Here is an 18,567-nt window from a genome sequence, read left to right as displayed (position 1 = left end):
GTATGCACCGTGCAGACGCGTCGCGTTGTAGTGGCCTCAGTATAGTCCAGTAAATGAATACGCTGTCGATCGCCTACGCTGGATAATAACTTAATTTGATTGTGCTGCCCTTAATTCGTGGTTCTTATGACACCCATGAGAGGAATAGGGGTGGAGATAAATGTATTGTATTGAGAAAGTACCAGGGCAACATAACTGGCAACCAGTTAAAACATGGCAACTAGATGAAACATACTTAACCACAAACGACAATAAAACAACAAAAATATAATTGGAACCACATTTATTTAGTACACAACCGAGTACTGAACGATACATTTAGTATATAACATTAAGTACATAGAACGATGCAACGATTATATACACATACATATACTTTCACCCGCCGTCCACCGCGCACCTTCACCGCCCGCAATATTCATGTTTTTACTAAAAATGTACTAAATTGACCAACAAACATATTAGTGAAGGGGCTTAACGAGAGGCTTATAATCAGTGATATAATAATAAGGAAGTCTCTTCTTTAAAGTGTAGGCTAATAAGCATTACCTATTCCTATCACTGCTTATAATTCAGGTTTGTGAAAAATGTCACCAACAACTTGATTCAACTGCATCGTGAGTACTTTTTGCAATGCAAATGCAAAAGTAATTTTAGTTGTTTGTTACTTAACACTTTATCTATGCAACCAATCTTCTCATAAGGTTTGAGCATTAATCACCACGACTTCTCAATGCGTGTTAGCAATTTCAAACTTATAATTAGAAATTAACTTCTTTCTAACTTATAATAAGATCTTATAATTATAATTAGAAATTATAAGCTCAGGTTTCCTCACGATGTTTTCTTTCACCGTTTGTCAGTAGTGTCTAAATAATCTTAGAAAGTACATATAACTCGGAAAAAGTCACATTGGTACTTGCCCTTACTAGGTTTTTAACCCGAAAGGCTGCAAACATGTAATTTGGATAACGGATGAAGCTTTTCACCATGTCAAATATTAATAGAAGAGAACTTGCAGCGATGCAGTTGAATCAAGACAGACAAAACATTCCTCGTATAGGCAAACATTAACTCTTTCAAACAGTATATAAAATGTCGGAAGCAATTAGCTTTTCTACAACATATCAAAAAGATTATACAAAAAATGCTGAACAAAGGGCTTAGTACGAGTTTGTTTTACGTTTAACGAGATCGAAACGAGAGTCCGTTTAGCGCTCTGTTCCTTAGTATGAGTTTGATACCAACGTCACGCCTTTTTATCCTTGAAGGGTTAGGCAGAGGTGCACATTACGGCACGTAATGTACACCCACTTTTCACCATTTGTGTTATAAGTCCCATGTAAAAGGGGATGGGGTTCGGCTCTCTGATTGGTCGGCTCGAATAAACCAACCAATCAGAGCGCCGCTCTCGTTCCGATTACGTTAAACGTAAAGCAAACTTATACTAAGGGTACGGCGAACACGCTCTTGTTTCTATTTCGTTCAACGTAAAAGGTCGTACTAAGGCTATTGCATTTCATGAGCGAATCATTACAATTTTACAACAGGTACTTAACATTTTAATGGACATAGAAGCGACGAATCATTCGCTCATGATCTGCTATAAACAGCTCAATCTTAAAGGCAGTGTTACTTGAAAGAAACTCTTTCTACATGGTTTAGGTACAACATTAGCATTTTAAGGACTAACCGACACACTCAGAGTCATTTAATGGTTACTTAACAACTTAACCCAGTCCTGAGCAAATGTTTTTGGGATAAAGTCGTTACTAAGGAATTATTAAATATCTCTGAGTGCGGAGGTAAGGACTTTCATTTCATTGGACACCATAGTCGTACAACAGTCTTTTCAGCTTTTGATTGGTTAGTTAATTGGAGCTAGCCAATCAGAGGATTGAACGCGGTGACATTTCAATTGCGTTATCACTTTAAACTGTAATAATGTATTTGGCTTAAGCTATAAGCCGTAAAATTAAGCATGTTTTTACTAGTAAATAAATTGCAGTAAGCCTTGTGGTAAGATACCCTCTATACAACTGAATACATTTTGTTGGAAGTGCGACCATGGTGTCCTAATAAAATGAAAGGTTTAAATTCTAACAAATGTATAAGTTTTAAGACAATATTTAAACATAATATTGTTTAAAACAGTATAAAAACACATTCACAATAACATATAATAAATTAATCACATTATATTAATAATTATTTAGGTGTAAGAATATCATTCACTTAGCTATACATATAAACGTAAATAATACAATCATAATACGAAATATTGGGATACTGATATAATTATATTAATTCATATAATTATATGAATAATGTCGATTATAAATACATAACAATTCATAATAAATATCTTGCTATAACATAGCTTGAATGCATTAAAGCGTTTACTAAATTGTGAAGTTTAAAAATAGACACAATAACTGGTTCTCTAACATAAACCTCTTTTCATTTATGGTAATTTGATAGTAGTACCGTCATTCCTTTTATCCCCGAAGGGGTAGGCAGAGGTGCACATTACGGCTCGTAATGCTGCTATACAATGTACACCCATTTTTCACCATTTGTGTTATAAGTCCCATGTAGTAGGGGGTGAGCCTATTGCCATATACTGGGCACAATTCCAGACTCCGTGCTACTACTGAGAAATTGTACTATAGATAAATGTTCATTTGACGTAGTAAATAAGAATTCATAATTATACTTTCAATAAATCTTTCAATTATTGTATAAGGCAACCTAACATTTCACCAAAACGATCAATCAAAATACTTTTCACAGTTGACCAATAACTTTACCGACCAAAATCAAACATTTGTACTAGCCTACATATTTTTCTACTTCTTCTAAACAATTACGTAATTATATCTCTCTCAATAACCACGATATATTAATAAGATGTCACTTCACCTATGAAACTGTCATTCGGCCATTTCAATTTTTTTTTCATAGTCATTTTTATCATATTAGCAAGACGTTCAATGCTGAACATACATAGGCCTTTATTTAGTCACAAGACACCCGTTGCCAAAGTGTAACCATAACCGTTGTATCCGTGTCCCCCAATGAATCCAATCTTCCCAATCCCCGATCTCCCAACCACCCTTAAATTCCTAACCCACAAAAGGCCGGCAACGCCCTTGTTATCTTTATCCAAATCATTAAAATCTTTTATTAAAATCAATAATTTATTAGTATTCTCTTTTCATCACATCAAATTTGAACAAACCACATCAACTTTTTATTCTCAAAATTGACATTTACCTTAAAAATTTTTTCACGAAAGACAGCAGTTTCATAGGTAAAAAAAGACGTCTATTTAAATCAGTAGATAAGTCTATCTGATAGATATCTCTCAGCCAGACAGTTGGTCCCTACCAGGGCAACATAAAAAACAGAATATTGCTTTCACCAAACCACACCGTACCTTAGCCACCTACTAAATATCAAATAGTTATAGTTTTGTTATTAATTGTGACTATAGAAAATGTATTTTTAATTACATATTATGTCTCATAAAGCGTCATTTTCATGTCAAGAAGTTCAATTTTAGTTAATTTGCAGGAAGGATGACACGATACAAATAACAGAAACAAAAAACGTTTCATGAGCATATATTTAAAAAATAAAAGCCATTTGTTTCTTGCCGAAATTATTCGAAATAAGAAAAGTCTAGTCTTAGATAAAATCGAATTAAAGTTTGGGAATTTAGTGGCGAAGTCGATTGCCGCATACAAAATGATACGCATCATGATTATAAGCCCCGGTGAGGCTTGAAAGTGGTCGATCACCCTCGAAAATTTACATAACTCGGGAGTGTTTTTTAATTAGATACTACCTAAGTCACAATTGATAACAAATGCCCTATATATGCATTAGTAATAAGAGATTCTCCTATAACAATATAATAATTACAATATTGTGAGTAAAAGCAACAGGAATGTAGTTAAGTCGTTATACATTACTTATTATTATCAAAGTTGGAGCCAAAGTCAGATTACACGTCGATTATTTCAATTATTATATAGTATTATGTCAAAAATTGAATATTTCGCAAAGACATTGTTTATATGAATTGGTACCCGACATGAAATATAGGAAGATTTTGTCGTAGTTTAAGAAAGTTAGTTACGTTTTTCTTTTCTTATTCTTGTCTTAACATATCAGCCACAAGACATCCACTACTAAACATAGGCCTCCCCTAATGACTTCCAGATATACTAATCTTTAATCAGGTCGTCTATACATATTCTTATTAACTCACTTCACAAAAGAAGATTCTTAGTTTGACCTGCGTATGTTTGTCAGCGATTATCTCACGATGGGCTGAACCGATTTTGATGCGGTTTTCATAAAGTGTTTGTTACACTTATGAGCTCTCTCTCATACACGGCACTCTTACATTTATTTACTCCCAAGTAGACATGTTTAACCCCTCGTATGCCGTATATAAGACAACAATAGAAAACACATTGTGTCTCGCGTAGATCTGCGTTCCGGCATACAACGGGTTAAGACTTAAACAATAGCAATAACCACAAAATAAACTATGACAAAATCTCACCATATTACATGTCAGGATAATGATTAATAGTTTAGGCCAAAAGTATTATCATCCAGGCAGTCTTGAGGTAAGTGATCACACGAACGATGTCATCTGCGAGCCGATACCGTATACCTTAGCATAAGTCGAGCGAAACTAACATCCACAGGCCACTACTGAAGATTGGTATTCCTCCACCGGTTTGGATTTGAACTGGAAATAAAAATAACAATATTATTAAGAATAAATGTTGTAAAAGTATAATACTTTATACGAGTATATTTGTAATGCTATAATTTATAACACTAGCAACTTCCGCGCGGTTTCACCTGCTATGTTCGGTTCGGCTCCTATTAATCGTAGTACATATTATGTTTTATAGTCTATAACCTTCTTCAATATAAATAGACTACCCAAAACGAATTATTCAAACCAGACCAGTAGTTCCGGAGTAATCTCCGGATGCGCTAATATGCGCGTTCAAATAAAATATAAGATTCTCTATCTCGGCATTTACTGCTATCTGGTGAGCCCGAAAACCCCGCCTTTAATGCTTTTTATTCACTTATCAGTAACATTTATACAAGTTATTTATATAAGTTAGGTGTTTATACATACCACAATAAGCTCAGTAGAGGAACAGCTCCGGAAAGTACTTGGTGTATGGCGGCACGGCGCTGGTGTAGGACTTGTGTGCGGCGGGGGAACACGCGCCCGAGCCCGGCAGCAGGGGCTCCTCGCTGATCGAGTTGAAGATCTCCTCCAACTTGTCCTTGATCTCGTACTGGGAGATATATGGGTTGTTGTTAGCAATGGTAGGTACTAGTAAGTACTGAATAGTGTGTAGTGGATTAGTCTTTGTATTTGAAGTTTGAGTCTAAACTACACTACTACGGAGCTTCTTCTCCATAGGAAACTACACTTTAGAACGAGTAAATAGCTTCACTAGAGAATCTTCAATTTTCTTCAATTTTAATATTATTATATTTGCTCTAACGTTCAAAAGTGCCTTCCTGGTCTATTGGAAATAAATAATTTAGACTTTTAACACAAAAAAATCTTACAATATGGCATCATTTTTGTATGAAGTAGTCTGCTAGTTATATTTATTGAGAAGGGGGGTAATTTGACCTCCGGTAACTTCGCTCACACAACGAAATACAACGCAAGCGTTATTACACGTCGGTTTTCTGTGAGGCCGTGATATGACTCCGGTCAAACCGATTCAGCAATGCCGAAGTAGGGCTCTCCCAGATTGTCCGTCAGTCTTTCACCTGCAAAGCTATGTGTTCGTTCCAAAATGTAGGTTTGGCTTACCTTAGGCTGTGTAATATGCAGCAGATGGTCGAAGGGCGCGGTGCGGAAGGCGTTGTTGAGCGTGGCGCGGCGCCGCTCGGCGTCCCGGCGCTCCGCCGCGCTCGGCCCGCCCGCCGCGCGACGCAGCGCTTCCAGGCTCACGCATGATGCCGTGCCGTTTGCCTGGAAATATTTAGATTTTTTTTTTAGAATATTACATTAGATTTTATTTGTTTATGTAATTATAGGTATAAAATTAAAAGCGCTATTCCCGCCGTCAAATTGTTTTAACAGTTTGGTGGGTTGACGTAATGTATATTTTTGTCAAATAAAGATTTTTTTTATTAAATGCATTTGAGATGGTAAAATCGTTGGTGCCCTTGAATACCCAGAAGTATTATTCATATGGCAAAACAAAGCTACTAGATTAACCACCATATAACCAGTTTGAATTCAAAATACTCAAAAAATACGAATCTTAAGTAATCAGGTTTTACAATATACAATAATACAAATCTAATTTACAAAAAACCAGTACCATTGCTTTTCAATGCAGCGCATAACAAACCATACCTATACTTAAAATAGTAACACACTTTCTCTTTTAATCTAATACTAAAATAATTACAAAGTCGACCATGATAATTCAATTACAATACAATCTAATAAATACATGACCATTTGTATATATGTAATTACAAAGTCGACCATGATAATTCAATTACAATACAATAATAAAATAAATGAACTACATATCTAACATGTCTAAATATTCATACTACGCCATTACCGTAAGTTTCCTATCCCGTCGCGAGTAGCGCTCACTGCTGTGCGACTCCTGGTGGCCCCAGTGCCAGAAGTCATTGTCAGTGCGCTGACAGGGGGAAGGGAAAGGAGAAAGGATGTTTGATAGGGAATTTGGAACTTTATGACATATTCTAACTACACCTAACTATATGTTCTTCAAATAGATCTTTTTTAGGTTATGTTTACAGTTCTATTACTGCAAAAGTAACTTGTAGATTTCTTTTTTTAAGACGTTCCCCCACATTAGTATTTTCTCCTGTGTCGTGGGTGCGTTTACAAATATACAAACAAGTTCACATGACCCGAAACATCAATTTATGGATCACACAAAGAGTTGCTCTGTGCGGGAATTGAAACCCCTACACGTTGCCCAGCCACCGCACCAACCATGTAGTAATCATTGGGGAATAAATAAAATACATAGTTTCCTCATAGTTCCCATTGGTAACTTTTTTAAACATAAAATTAACTACACAACTTTGAAGAAGCCTAGATTTGTTTTATGGAATACGGGGCAAACGACACCTGATGGTAAGCGATCTGTGTCCATGGACACCCGCAAAACCAGAGGAGTCACAGTTAGTTGGTAATCACCACAGAAATTTTTTGACTAAAAAAAACATATCGGCCGAATTGAGAACCTCCTCTTTTTTAAGACGGTTAAATAGGACATTGAATTCAATTACTACAATATGCAATGACAGTATAAGCAGTAATTACATAGCATCCAAAGTTCTGCATGACGGGCCGGTGGTTGTGGTTGTACTTCTCAATGAACATTCGGAACTCCTCGTCCAGGTCGTCGTACTGAGTTAGCTGAAGACGAGTTGACGATCACTATTTTTTATATTAGCTTTATAAGAAATCTTCCCCCAAAACCTAAATTTCACTCAAATATCCCTAAAACGGTGTATTTGACTTTATAAAAGAGAAAGTAATGAGAGTTCGGGTACCAGGATCGCATAAGTTGGAGAGGGTTAGTAAAGGAATTTTATAAGGAACGCAGTGAACGCATCTAATGAATAAGTAATTACCGTGTCTTCTCCATCGTCGGTGTAACACTTCGAGAAGAGTGTCGTTCGTTCACGTTTAAAATATTTTTTAAATATCACTTGAAAACCAAAATTTATTACATAAAATCTAGTTCTATTTTTGACTATGCTGTACTTACTAGGTAACAATTGATTTTTATTTCATTATCATTGTTTAAAATTATACTAGAAAAAATACATTTATTTTAGTAAAAGTTTTGAGGTACCAGGCTAGCATAAACCGAAAGAGCCTGCAGTAGATACTCACCCGTTGTACTCCGGGCGAGCTGTTGGCACTGTCCAGTTCAGTGCCAGGCGCCGTGATCTCCGCGAGACTGTCGCGGCCTTGAGCTGCGCCTATTATTAAAACATTATGTTCTGAATTATAAAAAAAAAGAAAAGTTAATATATGGATAACTTATTTTTCTTTAAGTTCATAATGTTTTTGTGTCTGGTTATTATAATACGATAAAAAACGTAACGTCACGTGCATTGTATTGTAAGTCACATGTAAGTGGCGAGCCTATTGCCATACACTAGGCACAATTCCAAACCGAATAAGCCCAGGAATACTTTGCCCGACACGGGAATCGAACCCGAGACTCCTTGTCCGGCAGTCGCACTTGTGACGACTCGACCATCGAGGCAGTCTTATATTATAACTAGCTATTTCCGCGCGGTTTCACCCGCACTGCTCGGTTCCTATTTATCGTGGCGTGATGATTTATAGCCTTCCTTGATAAATGCACTACCCAACACAAAAATAATTATTTAAATCGGACCAGTAGTTCCGGAGATTAGCACGTTCAAACAAACAAACAAACTCTTCAGCTTTATAATATTATATATCGTAATATTATATATTATATAAGCATAGATTATTATGTGTTATAATGATAAAAGTAAGAAAATATGTGTTCCAAAGTACTAGGAGAGCATAAACATGAGAGAGTATGTACGTACCAGCCTCAACCCAGCTATGTCGGTGCGGCAGAGCCACGTTCCCAGCAGTGTAGGGCGATGTAGAGGACAGACGCGTCACGTCCACTCCGTGGGACTTCAGCAGGTCGCATAGTGCCATCTGTAATGATACATATTAATATTAATTCGAGTAGAATACATTTCATATTTGTTACCTGTATCACCGTTTTCGGGAGTGTTGTAAAAGCTTACCAAGGAATCATAGACGTAGACAGGTTTTAGTATCGGTAGGGGAGGGGGTGTCAAGGTTCGAACAAAACTTCTTAACCCTTCAGCAACTATTAGTTAATATAACCAGTTACTAGCTAAGTAACTATATAAATTTTAATCGGGGCGGAGGGGGTATTTGAACCCCTAACCCCCCCCCCTGGCTACGCCTATATGAGGGCCATATTCATTGTACACACATTTTACTGAGACTAGTAGATAACCAACTTGCCTCCTAAGCATGGAAATAGCAAGTCCAAAAATAGACTGTCATGCACTATTGATATTGTTGAAAAAAATAAATAAAGGTAGCATTTCACGTATTATTCTTTTCGCTTAGTTTTCAGCTTCAAGTGGAATTTCCAATAACATAAGTTAGTATTATATTCAGGCTGACTTAGGACTATCTTGAACAGCTTTTTTACCAAAGTTTAATATAGTAGGGAGTAGTTACCTGATCCATCATGAGGTAAGGCAGTTTGTTAGGCATCTTGGCGGGGGGGAGGTCGTCATAGTCCTCTTGTAGTGGAGGGAGGAGGTGGGGAGCTTCCTCGCGCCTGGCTGCTATTATCTGTAATATAAACAATAAGAAATAAATATATTATTGGCAATACTTTGATGAGAAACATGCTGAACTAATTTTAAAACGCGATGTTCTAATGAGAGTTGTTCGAGAGTAGTCGACTAGTTTCAAGAGTTATTATGGACCCCAGTCGTAGTTTGAAACTAGTCGAACGAATATTGTAAGTAGTAAGTCATGTCGTGTAGACGTTTTGTGGCAGATTCATACTAGGGCACGAAAGGGCCGGTTCAACCGGAGTGGTACCACAGCCTCACAGAAAACTGACGTGATATAACTTGCGTACCCCCTTCCCAATCCCCGATTTCCTAACGCCCCTTAAATGCCTAACCCCCAAAAGACCGGCAACATACTAGTAACACCCCTGGTGTTTCGGATATCCATAGGCGTCGCCGATTGCTCACCACCAGGTGATTCATCAGCTCGTTTACCCGCTTATACAATAAAAAAAATATTATGATGATTATGATGCTGATGACGATGACAATCATTTACCTTGTTGATGTAGTCAGTGAGGCGGGTGTGCATCATGACGTGCGGCAGTAGCGCCGCCAGCGAGATGCTGATGATTATGATGCTGATGACGATGACGATCAGTTACCTTGTTGATGTAGTCAGTGAGGCGGGTGTGCATCATGACGTGCGGCAGTAGCGCCGCCAGCGAGATGCTGATGATTATGATGCTGATGACGATGACGATCAGTTACCTTGTTGATGTAGTCAGTGAGGCGGGTGTGCATCATGACGTGCGGCAGTAGCGCCGCCAGCGAGATGCTGATGATTATGATGCTGATGACGATGACGATCAGTTACCTTGTTGATGTAGTCAGTGAGGCGGGTGTGCATCATGACGTGCGGCAGTAGCGCCGCCAGCGAGATGCTGATGATTATGATGCTGATGACGATGACGATCAGTTACCTTGTTGATGTAGTCAGTGAGGCGGGTGTGCATCATGACGTGCGGCAGTAGCGCCGCCAGCGAGATGCTGATGATTATGATGCTGATGACGATGACGATCAGTTACCTTGTTGATGTAGTCAGTGAGGCGGGTGTGCATCATGACGTGCGGCAGTAGCGCCGCCAGCGAGATGCTGATGATTATGATGCTGATGACGATGACGATCAGTTACCTTGTTGATGTAGTCAGTGAGGCGGGTGTGCATCATGACGTGCGGCAGTAGCGCCGCCAGCGAGATGCTGATGATTATGATGCTGATGACGATGACGATCAGTTACCTTGTTGATGTAGTCAGTGAGGCGGGTGTGCATCATGACGTGCGGCAGTAGCGCCGCCAGCGAGATGCTGATGATTATGATGCTGATGACGATGACGATCAGTTACCTTGTTGATGTAGTCAGTGAGGCGGGTGTGCATCATGACGTGCGGCAGTAGCGCCGCCAGCGAGATGCTGATGATTATGATGCTGATGACGATGACGATCAGTTACCTTGTTGATGTAGTCAGTGAGGCGGGTGTGCATCATGACGTGCGGCAGTAGCGCCGCCAGCGAGATGCTGATGATTATGATGCTGATGACGATGACGATCAGTTACCTTGTTGATGTAGTCAGTGAGGCGGGTGTGCATCATGACGTGCGGCAGTAGCGCCGCCAGCGAGATGCTGATGATTATGATGCTGATGACGATGACGATCAGTTACCTTGTTGATGTAGTCAGTGAGGCGGGTGTGCATCATGACGTGCGGCAGTAGCGCCGCCAGCGAGATGCTGATGATTATGATGCTGATGACGATGACGATCAGTTACCTTGTTGATGTAGTCAGTGAGGCGGGTGTGCATCATGACGTGCGGCAGTAGCGCCGCCAGCGAGATGCTGATGATTATGATGCTGATGACGATGACGATCAGTTACCTTGTTGATGTAGTCAGTGAGGCGGGTGTGCATCATGACGTGCGGCAGTAGCGCCGCCAGCGAGATGCTGATGATTATGATGCTGATGACGATGACGATCAGTTACCTTGTTGATGTAGTCAGTGAGGCGGGTGTGCATCATGACGTGCGGCAGTAGCGCCGCCAGCGAGATGCTGATGATTATGATGCTGATGACGATGACGATCAGTTACCTTGTTGATGTAGTCAGTGAGGCGGGTGTGCATCATGACGTGCGGCAGTAGCGCCGCCAGCGAGATGCTGATGATTATGATGCTGATGACGATGACGATCAGTTACCTTGTTGATGTAGTCAGTGAGGCGGGTGTGCATCATGACGTGCGGCAGTAGCGCCGCCAGCGAGATGCTGATGATTATGATGCTGATGACGATGACGATCAGTTACCTTGTTGATGTAGTCAGTGAGGCGGGTGTGCATCATGACGTGCGGCAGTAGCGCCGCCAGCGAGATGCTGATGATTATGATGCTGATGACGATGACGATCAGTTACCTTGTTGATGTAGTCAGTGAGGCGGGTGTGCATCATGACGTGCGGCAGTAGCGCCGCCAGCGAGATGCTGATGATTATGATGCTGATGACGATGACGATCAGTTACCTTGTTGATGTAGTCAGTGAGGCGGGTGTGCATCATGACGTGCGGCAGTAGCGCTGCCAGCGAGATGCTGATGATTATGATGCTGATGACGATGACGATCAGTTACCTTGTTGATGTAGTCAGTGAGGCGGGTGTGCATCATGACGTGCGGCAGTAGCGCCGCCAGCGAGATGCTGATGATTATGATGCTGATGACGATGACGATCAGTTACCTTGTTGATGTAGTCAGTGAGGCGGGTGTGCATCATGACGTGCGGCAGTAGCGCCGCCAGCGAGATGCTGATGATTATGATGCTGATGACGATGACGATCAGTTACCTTGTTGATGTAGTCAGTGAGGCGGGTGTGCATCATGACGTGCGGCAGTAGCGCCGCCAGCGAGATGCTGATGATTATGATGCTGATGACGATGACGATCAGTTACCTTGTTGATGTAGTCAGTGAGGCGGGTGTGCATCATGACGTGCGGCAGTAGCGCCGCCAGCGGGATGCTGATGATTATGATGCTGATGACGATGACGATCAGTTACCTTGTTGATGTAGTCAGTGAGGCGGGTGTGCATCATGACGTGCGGCAGTAGCGCCGCCAGCGAGATGCTGATGATTATGATGCTGATGACGATGACGATCAGTTACCTTGTTGATGTAGTCAGTGAGGCGGGTGTGCATCATGACGTGCGGCAGTAGCGCCGCCAGCGAGATGCTGATGATTATGATGCTGATGACGATGACGATCAGTTACCTTGTTGATGTAGTCAGTGAGGCGGGTGTGCATCATGACGTGCGGCAGTAGCGCCGCCAGCGAGATGCTGATGATTATGATGCTGATGACGATGACGATCAGTTACCTTGTTGATGTAGTCAGTGAGGCGGGTGTGCATCATGACGTGCGGCAGTAGCGCCGCCAGCGAGATGCTGATGATTATGATGCTGATGACGATGACGATCAGTTACCTTGTTGATGTAGTCAGTGAGGCGGGTGTGCATCATGACGTGCGGCAGTAGCGCCGCCAGCGAGATGCTGATGATTATGATGCTGATGACGATGACGATCAGTTACCTTGTTGATGTAGTCAGTGAGGCGGGTGTGCATCATGACGTGCGGCAGTAGCGCCGCCAGCGAGATGCTGATGATTATGATGCTGATGACGATGACGATCAGTTACCTTGTTGATGTAGTCAGTGAGGCGGGTGTGCATCATGACGTGCGGCAGTAGCGCCGCCAGCGAGATGCTGATGATTATGATGCTGATGACGATGACGATCAGTTACCTTGTTGATGTAGTCAGTGAGGCGGGTGTGCATCATGACGTGCGGCAGTAGCGCCGCCAGCGAGATGCTGATGATTATGATGCTGATGACGATGACGATCAGTTACCTTGTTGATGTAGTCAGTGAGGCGGGTGTGCATCATGACGTGCGGCAGTAGCGCCGCCAGCGAGATGCTGATGATTATGATGCTGATGACGATGACGATCAGTTACCTTGTTGATGTAGTCAGTGAGGCGGGTGTGCATCATGACGTGCGGCAGTAGCGCCGCCAGCGAGATGCTGATGATTATGATGCTGATGACGATGACGATCAGTTACCTTGTTGATGTAGTCAGTGAGGCGGGTGTGCATCATGACGTGCGGCAGTAGCGCCGCCAGCGAGATGCTGATGATTATGATGCTGATGACGATGACGATCAGTTACCTTGTTGATGTAGTCAGTGAGGCGGGTGTGCATCATGACGTGCGGCAGTAGCGCCGCCAGCGAGATGCTGATGATTATGATGCTGATGACGATGACGATCAGTTACCTTGTTGATGTAGTCAGTGAGGCGGGTGTGCATCATGACGTGCGGCAGTAGCGCCGCCAGCGAGATGCTGATGATTATGATGCTGATGACGATGACGATCAGTTACCTTGTTGATGTAGTCAGTGAGGCGGGTGTGCATCATGACGTGCGGCAGTAGCGCCGCCAGCGAGATGCTGATGATTATGATGCTGATGACGATGACGATCAGTTACCTTGTTGATGTAGTCAGTGAGGCGGGTGTGCATCATGACGTGCGGCAGTAGCGCCGCCAGCGAGATGCTGATGATTATGATGCTGATGACGATGACGATCAGTTACCTTGTTGATGTAGTCAGTGAGGCGGGTGTGCATCATGACGTGCGGCAGTAGCGCCGCCAGCGAGATGCTGATGATTATGATGCTGATGACGATGACGATCAGTTACCTTGTTGATGTAGTCAGTGAGGCGGGTGTGCATCATGACGTGCGGCAGTAGCGCCGCCAGCGAGATGCTGATGATTATGATGCTGATGACGATGACGATCAGTTACCTTGTTGATGTAGTCAGTGAGGCGGGTGTGCATCATGACGTGCGGCAGTAGCGCCGCCAGCGAGATGCTGATGATTATGATGCTGATGACGATGACGATCAGTTACCTTGTTGATGTAGTCAGTGAGGCGGGTGTGCATCATGACGTGCGGCAGTAGCGCCGCCAGCGAGATGCTGATGATTATGATGCTGATGACGATGACGATCAGTTACCTTGTTGATGTAGTCAGTGAGGCGGGTGTGCATCATGACGTGCGGCAGTAGCGCCGCCAGCGAGATGCTGATGATTATGATGCTGATGACGATGACGATCAGTTACCTTGTTGATGTAGTCAGTGAGGCGGGTGTGCATCATGACGTGCGGCAGTAGCGCCGCCAGCGAGATGCTGATGATTATGATGCTGATGACGATGACGATCAGTTACCTTGTTGATGTAGTCAGTGAGGCGGGTGTGCATCATGACGTGCGGCAGTAGCGCCGCCAGCGAGATGCTGATGATTATGATGCTGATGACGATGACGATCAGTTACCTTGTTGATGTAGTCAGTGAGGCGGGTGTGCATCATGACGTGCGGCAGTAGCGCCGCCAGCGAGATGCTGATGATTATGATGCTGATGACGATGACGATCAGTTACCTTGTTGATGTAGTCAGTGAGGCGGGTGTGCATCATGACGTGCGGCAGTAGCGCCGCCAGCGAGATGCTGATGATTATGATGCTGATGACGATGACGATCAGTTACCTTGTTGATGTAGTCAGTGAGGCGGGTGTGCATCATGACGTGCGGCAGTAGCGCCGCCAGCGAGATGCTGATGATTATGATGCTGATGACGATGACGATCAGTTACCTTGTTGATGTAGTCAGTGAGGCGGGTGTGCATCATGACGTGCGGCAGTAGCGCCGCCAGCGAGATGCTGATGATTATGATGCTGATGACGATGACGATCAGTTACCTTGTTGATGTAGTCAGTGAGGCGGGTGTGCATCATGACGTGCGGCAGTAGCGCCGCCAGCGAGATGCTGATGATTATGATGCTGATGACGATGACGATCAGTTACCTTGTTGATGTAGTCAGTGAGGCGGGTGTGCATCATGACGTGCGGCAGTAGCGCCGCCAGCGAGATGCTGATGATTATGATGCTGATGACGATGACGATCAGTTACCTTGTTGATGTAGTCAGTGAGGCGGGTGTGCATCATGACGTGCGGCAGTAGCGCCGCCAGCGAGATGCTGATGATTATGATGCTGATGACGATGACGATCAGTTACCTTGTTGATGTAGTCAGTGAGGCGGGTGTGCATCATGACGTGCGGCAGTAGCGCCGCCAGCGAGATGCTGATGATTATGATGCTGATGACGATGACGATCAGTTACCTTGTTGATGTAGTCAGTGAGGCGGGTGTGCATCATGACGTGCGGCAGTAGCGCCGCCAGCGAGATGCTGATGATTATGATGCTGATGACGATGACGATCAGTTACCTTGTTGATGTAGTCAGTGAGGCGGGTGTGCATCATGACGTGCGGCAGTAGCGCCGCCAGCGAGATGCTGATGATTATGATGCTGATGACGATGACGATCAGTTACCTTGTTGATGTAGTCAGTGAGGCGGGTGTGCATCATGACGTGCGGCAGTAGCGCCGCCAGCGAGATGCTGATGATTATGATGCTGATGACGATGACGATCAGTTACCTTGTTGATGTAGTCAGTGAGGCGGGTGTGCATCATGACGTGCGGCAGTAGCGCCGCCAGCGAGATGCTGATGATTATGATGCTGATGACGATGACGATCAGTTACCTTGTTGATGTAGTCAGTGAGGCGGGTGTGCATCATGACGTGCGGCAGTAGCGCCGCCAGCGAGATGCTGATGATTATGATGCTGATGACGATGACGATCAGTTACCTTGTTGATGTAGTCAGTGAGGCGGGTGTGCATCATGACGTGCGGCAGTAGCGCCGCCAGCGAGATGCTGATGATTATGATGCTGATGACGATGACGATCAGTTACCTTGTTGATGTAGTCAGTGAGGCGGGTGTGCATCATGACGTGCGGCAGTAGCGCCGCCAGCGAGATGCTGATGATTATGATGCTGATGACGATGACGATCAGTTACCTTGTTGATGTAGTCAGTGAGGCGGGTGTGCATCATGACGTGCGGCAGTAGCGCCGCCAGCGAGATGCTGATGATTATGATGCTGATGACGATGACGATCAGTTACCTTGTTGATGTAGTCAGTGAGGCGGGTGTGCATCATGACGTGCGGCAGTAGCGCCGCCAGCGAGATGCTGATGATTATGATGCTGATGACGATGACGATCAGTTACCTTGTTGATGTAGTCAGTGAGGCGGGTGTGCATCATGACGTGCGGCAGTAGCGCCGCCAGCGAGATGCTGATGATTATGATGCTGATGACGATGACGATCAGTTACCTTGTTGATGTAGTCAGTGAGGCGGGTGTGCATCATGACGTGCGGCAGTAGCGCCGCCAGCGAGATGCTGATGGCTTGAAGTTGGCATTGCTGGGCTACCGACAGTACTGGGTTCGATAGACTTGACTGCTGGATGCTGCAAGCAAATATTTATAGTCATTATAGAGAGTCATGCTTCCCTTTAATTGAAGGATCACAAGACTTCCACGATGTAGCAAATTATATTTGAGCATGTGAGTGTATCCTTTATTGGGAGTTCAAATAAACTTTTTATGGGGGAAAATCATCCATCCCACTTCTCAATCCTTGGGCGAAACGAGAGGGAGTGTCAGACTCTTAATGACTAAAAACCACATCGTTCCTACTCCTGCCATTGTTATTTCAAGCAGAAGCCCCGGTAAACCCGCTAGATAGTCCATAGTTAGATTGACCGGAGGGATACCACGGCCTCATAGAAAATCTGGCGTCAAACAAAGCTTGTGATGTGTTTCGCCGTCAGATTTAATCCCCTTACAAAAGGCCGGTAAAGCACTAGTAACTCCTCTTGTGTATCTATAGGCGGCGCCGATTGCTTACCATCAGGTAATCTGTCTCACAAAAACTTAAGAGTAGTTTCTCCATGATTAGCAACACACTTAACCCGTTGTCTGTCGGAACGCAGATCTACGCGAGACACAATGTATTTTCTATTGTGTCTTATATACCGATATACAAGCGGTTAATACCTCTGGAAGTCATTTCTTAATAGTAAATGCCTTTGGAGTTACATCACAGTGACAGCTCACCAGGCAAAACCTAGTACTTAAATAAACACTAAGCGCCTGTTTCACAACCTTCATATAAGTCACCCGATAAACTTATTGGACAGATAGTGCATTCAAAATACCAATTTATCTCGAACATAGCGGCTATGCAGATATTGTGAAACAGGCCCTTAAAATAATAAATATCCAGCATATACTCACGCCAATATAAGCTGCATGATGTCGCAGACGGTCTCCTCAGACGCCAGCTCGATGCAGATGAGCGCTAGCGTCGTGTAGATCGCCTCCACGTTCTCCATCGTGTTCGATTCTAGCTGCAGACCTAGGTGATGGAATCCGAAGATGTTATTAGATGAGAAGAATAATGAAACAGTTTCCACTTCTTAAGGATATAAATAATAGCTAAGGTGTGAAATTATGTGACCGTTTCAACTAATACTAAGAAGATGCGCAGCTCGGGTATGTATCCATAGTAGGGTAGCCATCCATAGTACACATCCATAGCACGCATCTTTCCATATAATAAGATATCTTTGTTGAACTCGTTTCCAATGCTAAACTATGTATACCAATAAATATGATTGGTAGAAGTCAAACGCATCTACAGCAACGCAGCATAGCACATCTCTGGCGGAAAAGCACTTTTATACATAGTGGTAGATGCAAGTCATATAATACAAGTTTTTAAACTGACATGGTCACTTACACTAGAATTGGAACGTAAAACGGGATATTTACCATGTATAATATCGGAAACTCATTAAAATTAAAAAACATGGTAAATATCCCGTTTTAAGTACCAATGCAAGTCATATAATGTCCATATTTATATTAAAATGTAATTAAAATCCAGTATAGTACATACCTTCATAGAGCGAGCTGAAGAGAGCGTACCCGTGCTTGCTGAAGAAGATGAGGTCCTGTCGGGAACATTTCTCCACTATCAGACCCAGCTCGCATACTTCCACACTGTGTACAGACAAATACACATTTAGTTCTGACACAGAGTTACAATATACATATTATATTTATTGATTACATTAAAAAAATATGATGCCTTTTTTAAG

General features: G+C 43.0%; 1 protein-coding gene across 4 annotated transcripts in view; it reads right to left on the bottom strand.

The window, feature by feature from the left end:
• Positions 1 to 266: 266 nt before the first annotated feature.
• The window catches only part of LOC118277304 (protein EFR3 homolog cmp44E), a 501,236-nt gene continuing 482,935 nt past the window's right edge, over positions 267 to 18,567 (bottom strand). For 3 of the 4 annotated variants that reach the window (XM_050696385.1, XM_050696383.1, XM_050696384.1), the window contains 9 exons: positions 18,366 to 18,469; positions 17,702 to 17,822; positions 16,737 to 16,872; positions 9,332 to 9,448; positions 8,653 to 8,770; positions 7,958 to 8,046; positions 5,873 to 6,034; positions 5,174 to 5,339; positions 267 to 4,768 (listed from right to left, as the gene is read on the bottom strand). In XM_050696385.1, the coding sequence (XP_050552342.1) occupies positions 5,184 to 5,339; positions 5,873 to 6,034; positions 7,958 to 8,046; positions 8,653 to 8,770; positions 9,332 to 9,448; positions 16,737 to 16,872; positions 17,702 to 17,822; positions 18,366 to 18,469 (1,003 nt within the window). In that variant the 3' untranslated portion in view covers positions 267 to 4,768; positions 5,174 to 5,183. Of the gene's footprint in view, positions 4,769 to 5,173; positions 5,340 to 5,872; positions 6,035 to 6,614; positions 6,726 to 7,378; positions 7,475 to 7,957; positions 8,047 to 8,652; positions 8,771 to 9,331; positions 9,449 to 16,736; positions 16,873 to 17,701; positions 17,823 to 18,365; positions 18,470 to 18,567 lie in introns of those variants that run through there. The other variant, XM_050696386.1, reaches the window with a different exon arrangement.

This window comes from Spodoptera frugiperda, chromosome 10 (genome assembly GCF_023101765.2).
Source record: "Spodoptera frugiperda isolate SF20-4 chromosome 10, AGI-APGP_CSIRO_Sfru_2.0, whole genome shotgun sequence".
Taxonomy (NCBI): domain Eukaryota; kingdom Metazoa; phylum Arthropoda; class Insecta; order Lepidoptera; family Noctuidae; genus Spodoptera; species Spodoptera frugiperda.
The sequence above is the reverse complement of the archived record's forward strand: the minus strand, read 5'-3'. Positions and strand labels throughout refer to the sequence as shown.